This window comes from Schistocerca piceifrons, chromosome 8 (genome assembly GCF_021461385.2).
Source record: "Schistocerca piceifrons isolate TAMUIC-IGC-003096 chromosome 8, iqSchPice1.1, whole genome shotgun sequence".
Taxonomy (NCBI): Eukaryota; Metazoa; Arthropoda; class Insecta; order Orthoptera; family Acrididae; genus Schistocerca; species Schistocerca piceifrons.
Window position 1 is genome coordinate 204413732 of NC_060145.1, and position 22341 is coordinate 204436072.

Genomic DNA, 22341 nt, shown 5'->3' on the forward strand with positions numbered 1-22341 from the left:
ACGCCCTCCAATGAGACGACCGATCTAACGACAGTATGACAGTGCTCTTATCGAAAAGCGCTGCTGCTGCCACTCACAGGCAGGCAATCTAGCATTTTAGTAACAGCAGTAAATCGAATAAGAAACGCAGTACCGCAAAGACAAGGTGTCAAGCAATAAACGGCACGAACATAAGCCGTGCACAGCTCACTACATAGCAAAATACTGTAACTTCATTTGCTTGGTTGTCACCCATCCCAATTTAAAGTTTCTCTCTGTTCTCATTTTTGCTCCTCCTCATTACTTTCGTCTTCCTTCGATTTACTCCCAATCCGTATTCTGAATTCAACAGGCTGTTCAGCAAATCTTGTCACTCTGCTCCACTTACACTGAGGTTAGTATTGTATCTGCGAATATTATCATTCATATCTTTTCAGCCTGACTTTTAATTCCACTCTCGAAACTTCCTTTCACTGTATTTCGGTCATTACTTCTTCGATATATAGATTTAACAGTAGGGGAGAAAGACTACATCCCTGTCTTCTGCCCTTTTAAACCCGAGTACTTCGTTCCTGGTCTTCCACTCTTATTGTTCTGTCTTGGCTTTTGTACATATTGATAATTGCTCGTCTTTTCCTAGAGCTTCCCTAAATTTTTCGCAAAATTTATAGAATCTTTCAGCATTTGACACTGCTGAACGTTTTTTCCAGGTGGCCTAATCCTGTGAACATGTCTTGATTTTCCTTTAATCTTACTATCATTATCAACCGCTACGTCAGAACTGCCTCTAATGTGCCTTTACCTTCCCTAAAGCCAATCTGATCTTATCAAACACATCCTCAATTTTCTTTTGAATTCTTCTGTACCTTATTCTCGACATCAAGTTCGCTGAATGAGCTCTTAAGCTGACTGTGCGACAATTCTCGCACTTGTCAGCTCTTGCAGGTTTCGGAATTGTGTTGATGATGTTTTTTCGAAACGCAATTGATATGTCGCCAGACTCATACATTCTACACGTCAAACTGAATAGTAACTTTGCTGCTGCTTCCCCCACTGATTTTTGAAATTGTGATGGAATGCTATGAATCCCTTATACTTTATTTGATCTTAAGTCTTACAAAGATCTATTAATTTAAGATCCTGGTACCAGATCCAGTATCTCTTCCATATAGACTCCTGTTTCATCTTGTATCACATCTATCAAGTCTTCTTCCTCATAGAGCCCTAAGGTGTATTCTTATCAGTGGACTCTTCTGCATTTGACACTGAAATTCCCCTTGCACACTTAATATTACTGTGGTGTCACCGCCAGATACCACACTTGCTAAGTGGTAGCCTTTAAATCGGCCGCGGTTCGTTAGTATACGTCGGACCCGCGTGTCGCCACTATCAGTGATTGCAGACCGAGCGCCGCCACACGGCAGGTCTGGTCTAGAGAGACTCCCTAGCACTCGCCCCAGTTGTACAGCCGACTTTGCTAGCGATGGTTCACTGTCGACATACGCTCTCATTTGCAGAGACGACAGTTTAGCATAGCCTTCAGCTACCTCATTTGCTACGACCTAGCAAGGCGCCCTATTCAGTTACTATAGGTACTATCTTCAAGAATGTATTCTGAACAGATAATATTGTGACTCATGTACCGTCAAGAGTGACGTTCATCATTAATGGATTAAAGTTAAGTATCAAACTAATTACGTCCGCTTTCTGAATTTTATTCCTTGTCGTGTTCCAGACCTCACGTCCGTATAGTTCTTCCCTCCTCACGCCAGCCTGCGTGAGCTAAAACGCGTGCATTTCGGCCTCCATTCGTAACACAGTGTTGGCTCTTCTGCTAACACAAAAATTACCACCTTTGCTTTTAATTTCACCGAAAGTTGTTTAACCTTTTCTATATGCTGAGAGTCCTTCCGAAAATCATTTCTTTTTCGATTTGTTGACTTTTCCAGTCAGCTATGTCGCCTTAGCTTCCCTGTACTTCCTGATTATTTCATTATTAAGTACTTTATCTGTGAATTCCTAAACTACCCAGAACATTTTTGTACATCCACTTTCATCGATCAACAAAAGTATTTATTCTCTTACCTGTGGTTTTTTGGCAGTTGCTTTCTTTGTACCTGTGTTTTTCCTTCCAACTTCTGTGCATGCTCTTTTTTGAGGTTTCCATTACTCTTCAACTGAGCTACCTAATGGGCTATTCCTTATTGCTGTATCTATAGCCTTAGAGAATTTCAGGCGTACTTCTCCATTCCATAGCACTTCTGTATGCTACCTATTTGCGCAATTATTCTATCTGACTAGTCTCTTAAACTTCAGCTTATTCTTCACCGTTACTAAATTGTGATCTGAGTTTATATCTGCTCCTGTGTAGGCTTTACAATCCATTAGCAACCGCTTAAATTTTAGTATTATGGGATACAGACATGTACAACCACAAGTGTACACTTCATACTATTGTAGATGCATACTTGATATTATATACATAGTCATTACATCCTTTTATTGTGTTGGCTGATAGTACACTTGAAAAACAAAAATGTGCACCTAACTACCGAATTGTGTTTCACAAACAACCTTGAATTCACTACCAGTTTGTTCACAATATTACATGCCATGTTGGCCGTACTTTTATTTCCTAAATCGTCACGGACGTAAATTACTGGCAACTGGCTTCGTCTTGCAGAACCTCCATGAAACGGCTCCAGTGAAAAAATACGTAAGTAGATCTGTCGATCTCTCGTATCAACTAAACAAATGGCGAAATGGCGAAGATACATGAAGGCCTCCTTTGAAACTTCCCTACATTTTCTGTTAATCTTGTTAGGCAAGAAACTTAAAAAGCTGAACCGTTCTCAAGCAGAGATTGTCGAAATCAATTCTTTTACATTCCTAAGAATTCTTTAAATGAATTTTGTATTGAAATGTGTTCAAGATGTTACATTAAAAGTAAGGTATGCGATTCCACTTTGTACATTAGTTGCATATTTGATTTATCTTACACTTATAATATGTGTTAAGTAATAAAATGGGTGAGTCTTGTGTGTGTATGTGTGTGTGTGTGTGTGTGTGTGTGTGTGTGTGTGTGTTTGCGCATGTAAATTTCAGTGTGTGTCTGCAGAAAAGTTTCGTATAGGTGAAATTCCCACACAATTCAGTTACCTTAAGAGAGATGCAGGTGGCGTAAGTCCCACACTGGCGTCTGGTACAGAACATCCTCCACAGAGCTCCAAACCGATATTTAGTGACGTCAGTGTGATCGACGTGCTTCTTGGAGACTTACTGTAACCTATCAGTTCTGTGTGTTGAGGAACAGATCATGTGAAGACAGTTGTTTTGTTGTAGTTTAATGTGATTTTTAGTCTATGTGGCAAAGAGAATTACTGTTATAAGTCACCACGTAGTGTTTTATTTATATGAATTAACCTTAGTTTTCAGACTGTTATGGATATGTAATCTGTGTGGTTGGCTTATAGGAAACTGATGAAGATAAAATTGCGACGTTGCCGATGATGTACCACTATAGTTTGCTCTATTAGTGAGTCTTCAAAAAAATAGTTTAGCGTTATCAGTAAAACATACGGTTTAGAAACAATGTTGTGAATGTTCTAATGAGTTCTTTAACAAAAGTGATTGATTAAATAATTATTTTGTATTACATTATGGCAACAGAAAGGCGTTATAGAAAGTGGAGCACATATGAACTGATTTTAGCAGTAACAGTATATTTGAATGGCGATCATGGATTAAATGAATTTACACTTATATAAAATGTGCTTAAACCAAAATTTAAGAGTCATGTAGAAAATGAAAACAAAAATTTGGTCGGGAGTATAAACGTTTATAGTGGTACTTCTTTTCCAACGAATTGGATCAGCATATACTTATATCTGAAGAGATGAGTGAATGTGTCTCGTAGGGCTTTAAATTCTGAAGTTTAGTACCTGTTGCAAACTGTCCACACGATTATAATTTTCAAAAGTGCTCCCTCATTAGCTACAACGAATTGTCCTTAAAACTGAGCAGCGTAACTATGAGACAAAGTTTCCTGGTCAAGATGGCTCATTGGTAATATGCGATTACGTGGGTATGCTAAAACTCAACAATGTTAGTATTTTAGGACACGGTGTTTCATGTAAGGATAACTTCAGCTTGCTATTCTAGTAGCTGGATCCAGATTCATACTTTTACTAAGTGGTCTGATAATTTTGTGAACTTCATGAAGCTATCTGGTGATGATCCTGTTGTGCTAAGACTTGGTAGGCATCTTATCATATTTGTGCGATGGACAAAGCAATAAAAAACCATGCCACCATTCCAAGCATGAAATGCAGCCTCTTATGTGGAATTCATTGGACCGTTTACAGGTGTTATTCCGAATAAAGAGAAAGCTGTTGGGCAAATAACCCAGATGGAGATTACAAGTTAATTTGGAACGGCCTAATTGAGACTAGTAGCGACGGAAAAAACACTGAAGGGCCGCTGTAAAACGGGACTCAGCCATGTAACAGGTAAATGCTTAGTGACTATGACTTTGCCCTACATGAGGGGTCTGACGTACAACGTGCAAACAAAGGAATAAATGTCAGTCGAAATGGAATACGGACAGCTCCCAACGTCAGCAAACCAAATCAAGAGGCAGCAGCTTTAATTGGATCAGTTCGTTCTTAATCCATTAAGCACCTAATTTGTCTCCATACAGAGAAAGTTTGAAATAATTCAGTGAGAAGAAAGCAGTGGTGGAGTGAAAGTAGGCAGAAGCAAATGTTATGTTCTTCGGAAAAAGGAGAGAGAAACACTGTCCATGGGAGTCTGTTATAAATTTAGCTGAGGACAATGTTTCAGATGTGCAACATGAAGATGCAGACACTGAATGCATACTCTGCAGCGATCGTTTCTCTGAAGACTAACAGCGAGAAATGGACACAATGCGTGGTATGCCATCCTTGAACTTCCAAAGAATGTTAACCTGAAAAACAACTTATGCATGCTCTAACTGCACTTCTTTTGCCCAATAAACAAGGAAAATGTTAAAGAGCCAGCCAGATAAAGAATATAATTTTTTTACAGTTTATCTGTTGTTATTTTGGTCGACATTAATTTTTTCTCTGACAGTCTTACATCAGGACACCATTACTACATCGATTCCACCTGACTTTTCTGTGGTTTTCTCAAGTTCACATATGTTAAGTGTTATGCAGCACGATTTAAGTAAATAAAGTTTATAGTACAATGATTTTACGTAGATTTTTAATTTAAAAAAATACAGTTAGATCACTTGTCCTGATATGAAGTGTAGTAATTTGAGCGGACAACAGATTCACATCAGAGATATGGCGTCAGTCTCTGGAAACACGTCTCATCGCCCGAATGTCGCCTCCAATGTATCCAGCAGGTTTAATAATTGGCCAAGTGCGCATAGTGCCGGAGTCGGACAGTGTAAGTTCATGTATCGCTTCATTTTGGGTCACAAACTTTCGATGGGATTGAAGTCCAGCGCTCTAACTGCATACATACCAGGGCAACGCCGCGTATTCCGCTAGAGTGTAGTAGATGGGATAAGTGATCTGATACGTATTCGTAAGACCTGACGTCGTTGTATGAGGAAGACAAGGCAATCTGTATCACTGTAAGTTTTAATAGGCTTTACAGTATTTTTATGTAATAGCAATCATTTACTGCGTATTACATTTATTACGATGAAGACCATTAAATTTTATAAACATATACATTCCTATAAATGTCACGGTTTTGGGATACATATCAGCATGTTTTGTTCTTGATTCTGCTGCCGGTGGTACGTAGTATACCTGAAATGCATCGACCACCTTAAAACTTGGCCCGAAAGCATAAAGGCGAAGCTGAAGAACTCTTCAGTGACTATAACAAACCCATACTTGGGAAACTCCTTGTAGTCTCATAGAGACAACATTCTTCGTAGGCTTTTACAAGATTTTTTTATGGACGTTTATCGTTATTGCTCATGTCCCAAACAGTGTATTCATACGCTATGGAAAAGTAAAAAGAATGTCATCAAACTCATAATAATCTTCCACATACAAATCACCTAAAATTATGAGTTCATACGGCTGTTTAAATGAAACAAGAGTTCAAGATGGTTACCGTCGAAAGTGTGTTCACCATCTCACCAGTGTCGATACCAAGAAAGCGTAAAACTCTAAGGCCTACAGAACAACGCATTTAATACCCACGTAAAAGCCCAAACATAAGTTTCGTTACAGTTACGTTGTTGAGAAACAGCTATAAATAAGATACTTACGTATGTTGCCTGAAACAACGTCACGCACAGTACAAGAACGCTGCATACGAACTGAGTCATGGCGATGGGACTCATAGTGTCTTGCAGGCGCGCTACAAATCTAGAACAAAAGAAAGACGTTTTCAGTAGTGGCTCAGAAAACAGTCTTTGGTATTAGTTGCTGCAATACTACAAGTGGGTATGTAGGAGAAGATATATAACATAATATCTTGAAATCTAATATCGAGGGTGACATCCTTGCAGAATTTAGTGTAGAGTTCCTGTGTTTGAAAGAAAATAAGGGCAGACCAGGATTGTCGGAGCATTCTTTCTGAGGGCCTTCTCTTTACTTGAGGTTTCGGATGATGATTAATATTCCGTAGGATACAGCATAGGCAAGCTTTCCTTAAAGTCTGTAATCGATTATGTCTCGCCCTCCCTTTATTCAACACATACCCATTGTTAGTGCGTCCATCGTGTATATTGGTTTCCATGGTTAACTACTCGAACGTTTTTTCACAAAAGCTTGAAACTTTTCGGTTATAACTATTTTAAGCTGACATACTCGATGTCAGTTTCAAATTCTTATGCTGGTGAATTAATTTTCCGTTTTACTTTTATTTCAAGTTGCGTATTTAGTAAAATGCAAGGTGATCTTTCGTAATAGTAAACAAAAACACAAACATGATGACTCTTGAAGAGTCCAAGGTGATGCAGGAAGAAACTCAATGCTATGTGAGGATCTCACACATTATTACATACATCTATAAAACTGAGCTAACTGTTCCACTATTGTACTCATGTGAAACTTCCTGGCAGATTAAAACTGTGTGCCCGACCTAAACTCGAACTCGGGACCTTTGCCTTTCGCGGGCAAGTGCTCTACCAACTGAACTACCGAAGCACGATTCACGCCCGGTACTCACAGCTTTACTTCTGCCAGTATCTCGTCTCCCACCTTCCAAACTTTACAGAAGCTCTCCTGCGAACCTTGCAGAACCTTGCAGTTCGAGTCTCGGTCGGACACACAGTTTTAATCTGCCAGGAAGTTTCATATTAGCGCAAACTCCGCTGCAGAGTGAAAATCTCATTGTACTCATGTGTTCGCAGCAACGTTGTAACACGTGTAAAAGGCAAAGGCAAAGGCTAAGGCAGAAGCTCGAGACAGGTCTATCGGCTTGCCTGCAAGTGCCGTGCAGACTTTCTATCAGCCACGAATCTGGAGTGAAAGATGTGGTGGACCAGTGACTCTGGTTGCCTATTATTCCTACGAAACTGAGCGAGGTGACGTAGTGGTCAGCACACTGGACTCGCATTCGGGAGGACTGCTGTTCGAACCAGTTCTGGCCATCCAGATTTTAGTTTTCTGTGACCTCCCTAAATCGCTTCAGGCAAACGGAGCTTCCTTTCAAAGGGCACGACCAATTTCCTTCTCCATCCTTCCCTAATCCGAGCATGTGCTTCGTCTCTAATAACCTCGCTGTCGACGGGACGTCATACACTAATCTCAACTTCCTTATTCCCGCGAAAACTCACCGGTACGCATTTTGAAAGGATATTGGTGGGTATGTAGTCTTCCTGGAGGGACTGAAATGAGAGGAGACCACTACTACCTACACGCGATTTAACACAGGACTCTATTCCCAGAGTCTAGTATTCTGACGGAACACACTGAACTATCGTACTGGCACCCGCTAGGTCACCACGGTCATGTTAGAACACGTGTAGCGAGACTGAAATTCCTGTTACAGCCCCCTAGACGCCTCAAATGGTTCAAATGGCTCTGAGCACTATGAGACTTAACTGATGTGGTCATCAGTCCCCCTAGAACTTAGAACTACTTAAACCTAACTAACCTAAGAACATCACACACATCCATGCCCGAGGCAGGATCGTAGCGGTCGCGGGGTTCCAGACTGTAGCGCTAAGAACCCCTCGGCCACTCCGGCCGTAGACGTCTCAACCTGAAGCAGCTACGCCTCTTCTTCAGTGAATCCAACATAGAAAAAGACTGACATCTTCAAAGGTTCGGGTCTAACTTGGATGCCACTATGTTTCCCGTCGATAATTATTCGGGAAGTGTTTCAGCATTAGAGGAACTTTCAACTAGAGTTACCTACACGCATGCGTACCGTTCTTCTTCTACTTAAATACGCTTGGTCTGCCATACAAGGAACACCGCCGTACCTCAGAAGTATTTTTTAATTCTTTCTCTGGCTCATTAATAATAATTTATCAAAAATTCATTTTTTTAGTTGTTTTACCTTATGTTTGTGAATGGTAGATATAAGTGTAAACAAAAAATGGTTCAAATGGCTCTGAGCACTATGGGACTTAACATCTAAGGTCATCAGTCCCCTAGAACTTAGAACTACTTAAACCTAAGGACGTCACACACATCCATGCCCGAGGCAGGATTCGAACCTGCGACCGTAGCGGTCACGCGGTTCCAGACTGAAGCGCCTAGAACCGCACGGCCACAACGGCCGGCTAAGTCTAAACAATCTTTTACTGACTGCTAATTAAATTATTCTTAAGTTTGAAGATATTATCGTACATTTTGCTTTATAGCAGTTTATTTCAATACTAGAAAAACTTATGCAAAGGTAACGTTACTAATTAAGGCCAAAGTTTTGAAGCATCTATCCAAACCGTAGGATTATTATTTGGGTACTATACTACCATATCATTTGTTTTTTAACTATAGGCCTAGACAAATTAAAAAATAATGTCCTCAGTCTCATCCGCAAAATATCGAAGTAAGCTCACACAAGTAAGCTCACTATAAAACTCTAATTTTTAACAAATTTTATTACATTTTATTTTGTTTGTAGCTATTTTGATAGATACAACCTATAAGATATATGTTAGAACGATTGGCAAAAGACTACACGCTGTTAGTGCAAGAATCCCTTTACAACAGAATCTTTTCAGGAAGGGAAAGTCGTTCACAGATAGTGTACTCAATGAACGAGTTGTATTCATTATACAGTTACTATAGGAAAGGTGTGAATTTGGTACAGGAACGCAAATAGTTCTTGTAGATTATGAGAAACAATGTTATCCAACACACGAACACTTAAATAATGATTAGATTAGGTACAGGAATTTTCGAAATGATACCTCTGAATTAGGGTGTCAGCAAGAGTGCAGCTCGTGAACGACGTTATCCAACATGTAGAATGGAGATTTCTCAAGGAAAGGGAAATAAGAAGTACATCCTGAGTTATAGATATCGCAGCATGGAAATATAAACACTTGCCTTTTTGCAGATGATCAGTTCATTTCATTAGGCCATGAACATAATTAACCATCTTCTGTACGTAAGTTGCACCTGCTGTGCAAAGAATACCATATGGAAATCTCAGTTGCTAAAATGAAAGTAATGGCATTTACAGGGACTGACGCATTCAGATTAAAATTTTGTTATCAATTTCGGCATAACTGAACAAGTTAAGAAATTTATACATTTAGGAAATGAAAGAACTTACCAGCATGATAGATACATGGACAAAAAGCTTAACTAGTCCACCATACATGTGACACTATTAATAGACTCGTAAGGAACGGAGTTAGAAAGTAAAGAAAAATAATGTTTTATAAAATATGGCTGTCATGTCTGCTGCTGAAATGAGATTTCTAAGAACAGTGACAGTTTGGGAATGAACAAATTAGTGAAAGACTGAGTGTTTAGGGTACAAGTAACACAATAGAGAAATAAAGGAGCAGTCGAACAGAGAATGTGAGCAGAATGCTAGAAGGAAGACGGTCGACACAGACCTAGATGGTAGGGTCAAAACGAAATGTTTTCAACAATTTGAGGACGGAACAGGCAGAAAGCCTAATCCGTGGAAGCGGTCATGATGATGATGGTAGTAGTAATTTATCCTACTGGACCTACTTTCTTACTTAAAAATACTTAACGTACCTAAGAATTTTTTGGTGACTTTCGACGATGCGACACAACTCTTTGTATATTGTGTCCGTGGCTGGGTTGCTCTTATCTGCAAAACAGGACAGCTGTCCCAGTTTAAGAACGCGTCCTGAGAGGATCTCCAGCTGCGCTGCTGCCAGAATCATGATGGACGCGAAGAGACAGTCCATGCCGAAGCTGATTTCGGCCATCCATAGCCCTGCTACGCACTGGACAACATACGAAAGCTCGTAGTAGTTTGTATTGTTGTCCCAGAAATGCTGCACGAAAGGTAGCAGCCGTTCGCCTGGGTGAGCCATGAGTGGCATGGGGAACCACACGAGACCCTGGGACGCCATGAAGAGCACCATACCTAGGGAGAGGCGGAAAGCCCGTCTGCGCGATGCCTGCAGGATTTCTCCCAGAGGAGCGTCTGTAGAACACGCTTCCACCTGCTCCGACATCAGTGCGTCTAAGTGACGGACCAAGGAATTGAACTGCCGTGTGTTACGAAGGAAAAATGCCATTTTGACAAGGCCACTGCCGTTGGTGAAGGTGTTCATGAACACCATCGTCGTCTGCTGCAGATCTCCCCAGCAGAAGTAAACAGCCAGGGGGCCTTCCACCGCGTTCCAGACTCCCAACCCGAATATAGAAGCGGCGTAACCATAGAATACCCAAGAACCAGGCAGCGGCCACACCCCACACAGCCACAGATGGCGGATGTTTAGCTTCAGGACCGATCGACTACTCTCCGCCCAGGACATTGGCGTTGCCACGTCGTTTCGCCGCACACTCGTCATTTGGTACCGTGCAACGACTTCGGTGTACCCAAGACAGTGTCTGTGTGGTGCACTGTTTCTGGAGTGCTGATTGTCTGTTACTTCGATCCTCACGAGAGTGAGGAGGCTGATGAACCTTACAAGTGATTACTTCAAGTCACTCTCACTTTTGAGATACCTGCGCTGAAAGAAGCCATTATATATATGACCGCAGTGACCTTACATTATGGATATCAGGTCAGATATAACTTATTTAGTTTCAATGCAGTATTTTCTAAGTAACTTATTCATGTTTCTCCACTTTTAGTTCCATTCGAGTTATATAACGTAAACAAACGCAACACGTCGATGACTACAAATAATGAAAGCTGCGTTAAACAAGCAGGTCGATCGAGATATTTAAAAATTATGAGCCAGTGTTTGGCGTAACTTCCGTTTGTAAGAAGGAAGCGACTGTCCTAACGAAGAAAAATATCGGCGACCTAAGGTTAATAAAAATTATTTAATGACAAATTTTAGATATAGGTGCGAAAGAGTTAATGTGTGCCTACGTGTAACCAGGGAGATTTCTGTACCTCGGAAAACTTTTCATAATTTTGACTCTAGTCAGCCCTGTAACGAGAGGTTAATAAATTCTCATTATCAATTTTAAAATGACAGCATTCACTTTATGTGTGCTGCAGTCTTTTCCTGGAATTACAAAACTTACCCCAGGAGAGTAAGATTCCTCCAAATGTAAAAATATTTTCCAAGATAAATCTTGGTCATGTATCTAGGAACAATTACTCTGCTCTAAGGTGTTGAAATTAAGAAAATTTTATCAACAGTATATTCATGTGTAGCCGCGCGGAGAGGCCGAGCGGTTTAAGCGCCATGTCATGTATTGCGCGCGTCTTCCTGCCGGAGATTCGAGTCCCCCCTCGGCCTTGGGTGTATGAAGTTCTTAGTATAAGTTACATTGAGTTAGTCTAAGTAGTGTGTAAATCTAGGGACCGATGACCTCAACAGTTTGGTCCCTTAGGAATTCACACACATTTCAACATTATCACTCTACTACACACCACTGAGACAGATCACATTAAGAAGTACTGTCAAAAACCAATTACAAGTTAACAATGTTTTGGAATAAAGGCAAATTGCAGTTAACACAAGTTTCAGTTTTGGACACAGGTAAAACTGTTGAGATACTAAAGAAACTCAGTCCATTTGCAAATATCAGATTTTCCATTGCAATAGACCTTCTTCCGTTTCATGATACAAGATGGAGCGTTACCGAGGATGTTGGCTTTACTGTGCACACAGTACATAGCTAGTTTTAAAAATTTATCGAACTTTACTCACAATAAAACTCTGTAACTGAAGAACTAACTGCACCATCCAGACGGCTTTATTACAATATACAACTACTAAATATGTTGAACGCGTAATACACTGACGAAAAAAAAACAACATAAAGACAGTAAGGAGTTGTGCGACATAAACGAAAGTCGGTAGGCGTGTTTCTACATTTTAAAGACGACGTCTGTTCGGCTTTCGTGCCATTTACATAAGATTGGCGCTAGTAGCACCACTCTCAGGATACAAATTAGGCCTTTTTGACATACACGCTGTAACCATCGTGAATGTCCGCCCCAGTAGCTGAATGGTCAGTGCGACGGATTGCCGTTCTTCGGGGCCGGGTCCGATTCACGGCTGGGTAGGAGATTTTCTCCGCTCAGGGACTGGGTGTTGTGTTGTCTTCATCATTTCATTCCCATCCTGCGCGCAGGTCGCCCAATGTGGCGTCAAATGTAATAAGACCAGCACCAAGGCGGCCGGACCTGCCCCGTAAGGGGCCTCCCGGCCATTGACGCCTAACGCTTATTTCCATTCTTACCATCGTGAACGTTAGTTATCTATGAGCCTGGACGTGGCAGTTGATGTTGGTCATGAATGCCTTTAATAAGGCGACAAAGACGCTTCTCACTGAGGTTCAACAAGGTCGCGTAATGGGGCTACGAGAAGTCGGATGCTCCCTCTACGATACTGCGGAAAGACTTGACAGGAATTAGGCAATGTATATTACGGCTGACAGCGAAGGTCACGAGAATGTACGGTCGCAAGAAGGCCGGGCTACGGACGGTGTATGGCTCTGGCGTATCATACTGCATCTGCAGCAGCAGTTTCAGCAGCAGTTGGCACCACAGAGACACAATAAACTGCTACAGATCGGTTACTTCAAGGAGAACTCCGAATGAGACGCTCCGTAAACGGCGCTGTACCGACTCCAACCTACCCCCATTTGTGACTTCAGTGGCGCCAAGCGAGGGCTCATTTAAGGGCATGGTGGAGACCTAGTGTGTTTTCTAATAGAAGTTGGTTCTGCCTTGGTACCAGTGATGACCGTGTATTGGTTGAAGGAGGAGAGTTGGGGGCCTGTAACCAACCAGTTTGAGTGCTACACACGCTGGACCTACACGTGGAGTTATCGTGTGGGATGCAATTTCGTATGACAGCAAGAGCCCTCTCTTGTCCATCCCACGCACCCCGACTGCAAATTTGTACGTCAAGCTGTTGATTCGACCAGTAGTGCTGTCATTCACGAACAGCATTTCAGGGGCTGATTTCTAACAGGATAACGCACGCCCACATACCGCTGTTGTAACCATCACTCTCTACACAGTGTCGACATGTAGCCTTTGCCTGTTCGATCTCCAGAGCTGTCTTCAGTGGAGCAGCAGGCCGGTGTGGCCGAGCGGTTCTAGGCGCTTCAATCTAGAAACCGCACGACCACTACGGTCGCCGGTTCGAATCCTGCCTCGGACATGGATGTGTGTGATATCCTTAGGTTAGTTAGGTTTCAGTAGTTCTAAGTCTAGGGAACTGATGACCTCAGATGCTAAGCCCCATAGTGCTTACAGCCATTTGAACCATGTCTAGCACATACGGAACATCATCGGACGATAACTCCAGTGTTATCCACAAACACCAATATCCGTGTAAGAGAAATGGAACTCTATCCCACTCAGTGGTATCCGGCACTTAGTCAACGGAATGCATGCACGTTTACATACTTGCATTCAACATTCTGTCCGTTACACCTGTTATTAGGTACCAGCAATTAACATTTGCAATAGCGTATCTCGAGCTTACATTACCTGTGATCTTGCAATGTTAATCACTTAACCTATACAAATGTATTTCCGAAATTTCATTACTGTGCATTAACTGCTTTTTTGTGTTGCGATTTTTGTCCGCCAGTAGATTGAAAATGATGTCCAGAAGTCAGCATCATGCTACACAAAAGCAAAATCAATAGAAAATTAAGTGATGTGATGCTAAAATCAGTCACTGCATTGGAAAACCTACCAGAAATAATCATGTATCCCAAGGTACACCACCGTCTAGATACCACAGTCACCGCTACATGAAAACCACATCGGTGTCTCGTTTTTGAAAAATACTGCTTTACTCGACAGTAAACGAATGACTACATTCATACAGACCACCATCTTCACAGGAGTTTTTTTTATGTAAACTGCCTTCAGATGTCCACAAATCAGAAAAGTAATTTTTTCTTTCCAAGCGGTATTAAGTCAAGTTAAAACACGATACTAACAGTGTGTTGCACAGTGCCCACAATAACTGCTTGGAGACAGTTTCGGATCTGCGGACTTAAAATAATTTTCGTCACACAGTCTACGTAGGTTGGTACTTAAATAGTCGCAATGCTGCGACGGTGACACCATGCAATGGAATCTAATATTGTCGCTAATAGCACATGTTTTTCACATACGTACCTTACCTCCGAGCAAATGGACTCGCCCGTCCCACGTCACCGGCGTGCGTACAATCGAGGGAGACACAGTCTCTTGTGAGCGAGCGGTCTAAAGTAACGAGGTCACTATGTTTCTGAAACAGGAACAACGGAGTTGGATCAAGATTGAATGTGCCAGGGGTCGTATAGCTCGACATGCGAAAAACTGTATCACGGTGGGTTCCGCATGACTTGACGCAAATGCAGAAATGGATGCGATACGACGCTGCCCACATGCACTTGGAGCGCTATGAGCGCTAAGGAGAGGCTTTCTTCCGCCGTATCGTACGAGCCAAAACTAAAACGCCAGTCCAGTGAATGGCGTCATTATGGGTCGCCGCGAAAGCTGAAAGTGAGTAGAGCCCCAGTATGGTGAAAGTTATGGTGATTGTGATGGATTTATCCTAACGCATTACGTTCCTCCACAGCAGACCGTCAATACACAGTATTACCGTTAGTTTTTGGGGCATCACCTGTGAACCGGTTTGCGAAAGAAGCGGAGACACTTCCTGCACAACCCACCCATCATTTTGCGCGACGATGCGCGGGCGCATACAGCGCAAGCTGTGGCTGCTCTGTTCGGTCGATGGGACTGGCACGTACTGTACCATCCACCATACTCCCGCGACTTAAGTCCTTGTGACTTTGATTTGATTTCGAAGATGAAGGAACCACTTTGTGCTATTCGCTTCAGAACTGCTCAAGAGATTAGACAGGCAGTAGGCCGCTCCATTCGTACCAACAACAGAATAAGCTCTACTAAAGATATACTACGCCTTCCACATCGCTGGAAACGGGTTCTACACAACGCTGGTGACTACTTTGGAGGACAGTAACAGCGGCAAACATGTAACCCTTTTGTATCGGTTGTGAAAAAACAGTTGCCACTATTTAAGTTCCAAGCCTCGTATTTCATCCGACGACTCATTGTCAGAGTTTACACTCTCATCATCAGACGGAATAAAGACATTGCGTAACATCTTTGCTAGTTGGATGAAACATGGTGTTTCTTATGGTATCAGTTTGCTACTATGCACTAAGATTATATATTTTAAACGGTGGTACATACACTTACAATTTGTTACTGTACTGTCTGCCACCGGGTTCCCCTAAATGGCAGGCAGCATCGCATAACAGCCACGCTATGAGGGAAACAAACCAACAGCCAAACAGGTGAAGACATTAATAGGAACCTTGGCTCCAGCTCACTATATAGGCCCGGCCGGTCGAAGGCAGACCAGTCTTCGGCCGCTGCTAATGGCTACCGCTATAGCAGAGTCTCCAAGAAGATATCAACGAAGCCGCTGTACTGCACCGCCGATCGAAGTACCAGCCGACCGAGAGGAACCACATCTCCGGCTAGATCGACGGACGTCTACATCTATTGTACAGCCAGCTATTGTATTGTAGAAGAAGTTACGTTCAATAAACTGTTGGAGAATACAACAGTTACAGTGCACACAACCCTGCGGTTGTCTCACATATCACGAAGTGCCAACATAAGCAAACCGAAGATCGTAGCAATATAAAGATGTAGGGCTTTGCCTCAGAGATCATTCATTATTAACTTACATTGTGGGCCATAGATAAATATCACAACCATAAAATTTGTTTCATTCATTACAATAACTTGTTAAAAGCATTACTATCGCAAATACAGGACGGTAAAAACACAAATATAAATAAATATAGAAAAAATATAAAAACAAATGGCTCTGAGCACTATTCGACTTAACTTCTGAGTTCATCAGCCACCTAGAACTTAGAACTAATTATACCTAACCAACCTAAGGACATCACACACATCCATGCCCGAGGCAGGATTCGAACCTGCGACCGTAGCGGTCCCTCGGTTCCAGACTGTAGCGCCTAGAACCGCACGGCCACCCCGGACGGCTAAAAACATAAAACATGCAGACTTATTATGGACATAATATCATTATTTCTGATTCTGTATAGCGCTTTGTAAATTATCTTTTACTAAGATTAGTCAGGACGCAGAAAGTGGAAAGAGTTAAAATGTATCATCTAGTATACCTGAAAAGCTCTTCAACAAGCTCACTGTGCTTGTCTCAGCTTTTTCATTTAGTGTGTTGTGTCCATTTCGTCCACTGTGGACAAAAATTTTCAGTTCTTCATAACGATGGAGTTTGAGACCTCTGTTTATTTTGTTATTATGAGGTTGTCCCCTATGTTATCAAATGAATGTCATGTCTCCTGAACTGGGTGGCTATGGAAGATTTATTGTAGGTCTTGTATCCAAATACATTAATGTGCTCTTTGAATCTAGTTCGGAACCATCGTGCAGCCTGACCGACATAGGAATGATCTCTGACTCAAGACACCATGTTTTTACATCATTCCAACCTGTGCTTTGCTTTTGTTATTGGTTCATGTTCTGTGAGTCTAATTAAGTTAAAAATGTATATTTATGACGAACCGCAGGGTTCAGTGCACTGGACCAGATTGTAAATAACAATCATTGTTTTATAATCTAAGTGCTGTATTGCGCTAAAAAGGGCCTGTTATATGCTTCCGTAGTAAAGTGGAAGCACGACAAACAAATAGCTGCTACCAGGTAGCAAAAATGTAACGCAATATTGTTGTTCCACCTGAAAATGAGAATGTAACCTCCAACCAACCGTCGTGGGGTTAAATAAAGGGACTGAATAACGCAGATAATTGTTTTATTTGAACGTTTATTGTCATAAACGGTAGTAGTTCCTTGCGAGAATCCTAATTCGTTCGAGGGAGGCCATTTATATTATTTTACCAACAAAAGGGAACCTGCAAATAAACTTCGTTTAACATTCTATACGATTATTCTCTGGAAGCAATAATAATTATGTAGGCTTTCCATAATACGGATCCTGTTGATCGTTGCATCATTGTTCGAAATGAATTGGCCGATGGACTCCCATAATAAAAGCACTAGTGTCATATCTGCCTCGGGCATGGATGTGTGTGATGTCCTTAGGTTAGTTAGGTTTAAGTCTTTCTAAGTTCTAGGGGACTGATGACCACAGACGTTAAGTCCCATAGTACTCAGAGCCATTTGAACCATTTGTAGTGGTACTTAATAGAATAAGATCATTCGTTAGCATACGGAGCTACTTTATAAAAATATCATGAAGGCTTTGCGAAAGTTTTATTTGCCTTTCAGGTGTCTTGGAATGTGTGTGTCGGTTAATAATCCGAGACATTAATGCTGGTATTCATAATATTTTGAACCTTTCGTGGGTTCCTGGGCTTTGATATAGTTTTGAACAATTCCGTCAAGATTACGTAAATGACGTTCCTAGAGGCAAACTAAACAGATCACTGCCGCGAACCACAAATCCTCAGATAATAAGTTTGACGCTAAGTCGACAGCTAAGAATGTACCAGGGAGCGACCGTTTCGACCACATGTAATGTGAGCCAAAGTCAGTGCCAATGAAATAAAGCCAAGATTCTCTTATTCCAAAAGAGTTTCAAAATATAAAGTCCAGGCCGAGAGACGTAAAATGTATTTGTGAGTTGCATTAATTGTAGCCTCAACAATGACATATAAACTGCTCGATCCTTCCTGTGTGCTGGCTACTTTTTTCTGTCAGACGGCTACGACGATTCCCATTAGATGTGTTTGCAACAAAATCTTAGGCATGTGAGTGCCGAAAATGAAAGTGTGAACCAAACAAACAATACCACTGGAACTTTCTGAATCCGTCCTCACAACAATGTAGTGGAGTCTGAAAATCACAGACACACAAAGGTAAAGTGTTTGTTTAGGTCTTGGGAATCCTCCCAGAGACCACGTACTTTTGACACTCCTTAATTAAAGCTTGTCAACTCAGACTGGGCTCGTCAGAATTCCTTAAAGCAGTTTCTGTAAATTACCTACACGAAAGTAGTGGTCTCTTCTCACCTCAGCGTTGGCACTTTACAATACCTCATAGCGTTCATAGACGTTAAGGACCTTCACAAAACAAAAACACTCTAAAAAAGGGGCGTCCAAGATTTCCGCTCACAGGTGATGCTTAGGCCTGAGTGCCAAGAACTCAGCCTCGCTTCGCAGTTCTCCCACCGCCATGCCACGCTGTCTGGGCGCGAGGAGCGGGAAGAGAGGAAAACAGTGAATACGTAAAATTTAAAAGGCAGAATAGGTGTACGACATACAACTTGATTTTATGTCTCCTATTTCTCAATGACATAGATCACAAACAAAACAGGTTTTAAGCATTAATTAATTATTTTAGGCACCATGAAGACATAATACAATTTTTGTCTGGTACAAGCTGTCGGCATACCGACAGACGCAGACAACTGGGCACAATTTTGCACTTAAGTTGCCATGTAATCGTGATTTCTTTCGTTGGATAATCGACAAAAGGTCTTTAACACAAATATGTCGATCGAAGTATTGTGGCACTTTCCAACCTCATTATGGAGACTTAGAAAACCTACCCAAGAAAAACATGTTGATATCCTGGACAGTTTTAATGTAAAAATTTTTTCAATGAAACCTCGAACAAACTTGCAGGTCAGTCAGTAACATCTGCAGATGAACAGGGCGCCTTCGTGTGAAATGGAAAACTGTTTCGAAAACAGCTCGAGAAGAGTTGTAAAACTGACAACGTCCTCAAAATCTTTATAAAACTATCCGTTTAATTCTTGCAAGGCCACAATGAATTCTTCAGACCTTGTGCTTTCTGTAACGACAGTGAGCTTGGGGAACTGGATTGTCCTCATCAGAAAGCATCCCATCAACAACGCGATTATCTTTATAAATGCATCCCCTTCAAATCAGAAGAAAGTTACATTGCAATGTCTTAGTGTAGACAGTATGTAGTCAAGTCCACTTAAAATTCGAGGTCTGTAATCCATTCCGGATGCTCTAATTATCGTTCGTGCACTCTCTTCTCCTTAAAAAATTAAACAATAGCGAAATTTAAATCATAAAATTGTTCAAGGCATTGTCCTTGACTTAACCAGCGAACTTTGCAATAATATATGAAGTACCCATACTCCTCGCTCAGTTCATTTGGAACTGTTGCATTACTGGAATAATGCGTATGACTCCAGAAATTTAGCTATTGAAATTCAAATGTGTGTGAAATCTTATGGGACTTAACTGCTAACGTCATCAGTCCCTAAGCTTACACACTAGTTAACCTAAATTATCCTAAGAACAAACACACACACCCATGCCCGAGGGAGGACTCGAACCTCCGCCGGGACCATCCGCACAGTCCATAACTGCAGCGCCTCAAACCGATCGGCTAATCCCGCGCGGCCATTTAGCTATTCGTACCACCAATTTCTTCAAGTGCTTAATACCTGCAAATCTATCACAACGTGATTCGTGATGTACATAGCAATGAATCCTGACAGTCTATCGTTGTAATTTTTTGCTCTTTCATTGTCATCTGAAAGCTTAAATTACTTCTGGATGGTACTATAATGTCGTTTCGTAGCAATGTCGCTTATGTGAACTGAGAGTTCTTATCCCCCCCCCCCCCAACTCTTCATTCATTCCCATCTCTTTTAAATGACTGTGACGATAGATGACCTGTTTTTGTGCAAACAGCCATTGAACCTGTGAATGTTCTTAATACCACGAAGAAATAGCGAAGGGCAAACAGTGCTGACAGCACGATTCAGCCAAACTCAGAGAGTTGTGCCGATCGCAAAACGTGGCACCGCTACGCTAAGTGAAATGTTGCTCTATTCTGGCTACATTCAAGTAGAACCGAGCAAAGCCAAGTGACAGGCCACGTTTTAAACCGCTTGCGGTTGCCGAGCGGTATTTGAAGATATGCGTCGCACAAATAAAATTTTGAAAAGTAGCGTCCGCCCCGTAATTTGTCCATGAGATCCTCTGGGCGTGGCAATAGGTAAATACCAATCACAGTTTGTGGGTTGACTGTAGATTTAAAGTCAACAAAGAGGCGAATTCGACCTAAGTTTGGGGTGCAAAACAAGTGGACTTGAACATTGATTAGATGATAAGGGCTCAGAAACTCCGGTATCTTCCAAGTCTTTAAGTTTAGCAGGGACTTTGTCCCGTAAAGCAATGGGAACAGTTCTGGCCCGGCAAAATTCCGGCTGAGCATTGTCTTTCAGCGTACTATCTGCAACACAATTGTGAACTTTGCCTCAACCTTCAGAAAAGAGTTCCAGGAATTCTTCTAGCAAGATAGCTACACTGTCTTTTATATTGAATGCAGACAATGACAAGACATTGTGCTGAATGTTAAAGCCAAACAAATCAAAAGAATCAAGACCAATTATGTTCTCACATTCGCGTGGGTTGTGGCACTGCAAAAGTCACTGTTCGCGTATGCCTGCAATACATAGCAGGCAAGGTACTTGTACATGTTCCCAGAACAGGAATATCTTGTCCATTATAAGCCGTCAGTTGTGTGCTAGTTTTAGGCATGCGTGGGGAGCCTAACAGTTCGTACAGGGTGTTTCAAAAATGACCGGTATATTTGAAACGGCAATAAAAACTAAAGGAGCAGCGATAGGAATACACCGTTTGTTGCAATATGCTTGGGACAACAGTACATTTTCAGGCAGACAAACTTTCGAAATTACAGTAGTTACAATTTTCAACAACAGATGGCGCTGCAAGTGATGTGAAAGATATAGAAGAAAACGCAGTCTGTGGGTGCGCCATTCTGTACGTCGTCTTTCTGCTGTAAGCGTGTGCTGTTCACAACGTGCAAGTGTGCTGTAGACAACATGGTTTATTCCTTAGAACAGAGAATTTTTCTGGTGTTGGAATTCCACCGCCTAGAACACAGTGTTGTTTCAACAAGACGAAGTTTTCAATGGAGGTTTAATGTAACCAAAGGACCGAAAAGCGATACAATAAACGATCTGTTTGAAAAATTTCAACGGACTGGGAACGTGACGGATGAACGTGTTGGAAAGGTAGGGCGACCGCGTACGGCAACCACAGAGGGCAACGCGCACCTAGTGCAGCAGGTGATCCAACAGCGGCCTCGGGTTTCCGTTCGCCGTGTTGCAGCTGTGGTCCAAATGACGCCAATGTCCACGTATTGTCTCATGCGCCAGAGTTTACACCTCTATCCATACAATATTCGAACGTGGCAACCCCTCAGCGCCGCTACCATTGCTGCACGAGAGACATTCGCTAACGATATAGTGCACAGGACTGAGGACGGCGATATGCATGTGGGCAGCATTTGGTTTACTGACGAAGCTTATTTTTACCTGGACGGCTTCATCAATAAACAGAACTGGCGCATATGGGGAACCGAAAAGCCTCATGTTGCAGTCCCATCGTCCCTGCATCCTCAAAAAGTACTGGTCTGGGCCGCCATTTCTTCCAAAGGAATTATTGGCCCATTTTTCAGATCCGAAACGATTACTGCATCACGCTATCTGGACATTCTTCGTGAATTTGTGGCGGTACAAACTGCCTTCGACGACACTGCGAACACCTCGTGGTTTATGCAAGATGGTGCCCGGCCACATCGCACAGCCGACGTCTTTAATTTCCTGAATGAATATTTCGATGATCGTGTGATTGCTTTGGGCTATCCGAAACATACAGGAGGCGGCGTGGATTGGCCTCCCTATTCGCCAGACATGAACCCCTGTGACTT

At 41.9% G+C, this 22341-nt stretch overlaps 1 protein-coding gene across 1 annotated transcript in view; it reads right to left on the reverse strand.

Moving 5' to 3' along the window:
- The window catches only part of LOC124711223 (odorant receptor Or2-like), a 31833-nt gene extending 20918 nt beyond the window's left edge, over window positions 1-10915 (reverse strand). The window contains exons 1-2 of the mRNA XM_047241183.1: window positions 10164-10915; window positions 6257-6356 (exon numbers count right to left, since the gene is read on the reverse strand). Coding sequence (XP_047097139.1) covers window positions 6257-6356; window positions 10164-10915 — 852 coding nt within the window. The remainder of the gene's footprint in view (window positions 1-6256; window positions 6357-10163) is intronic.
- Between the last annotated feature and the right edge of the window lie 11426 nt (window positions 10916-22341).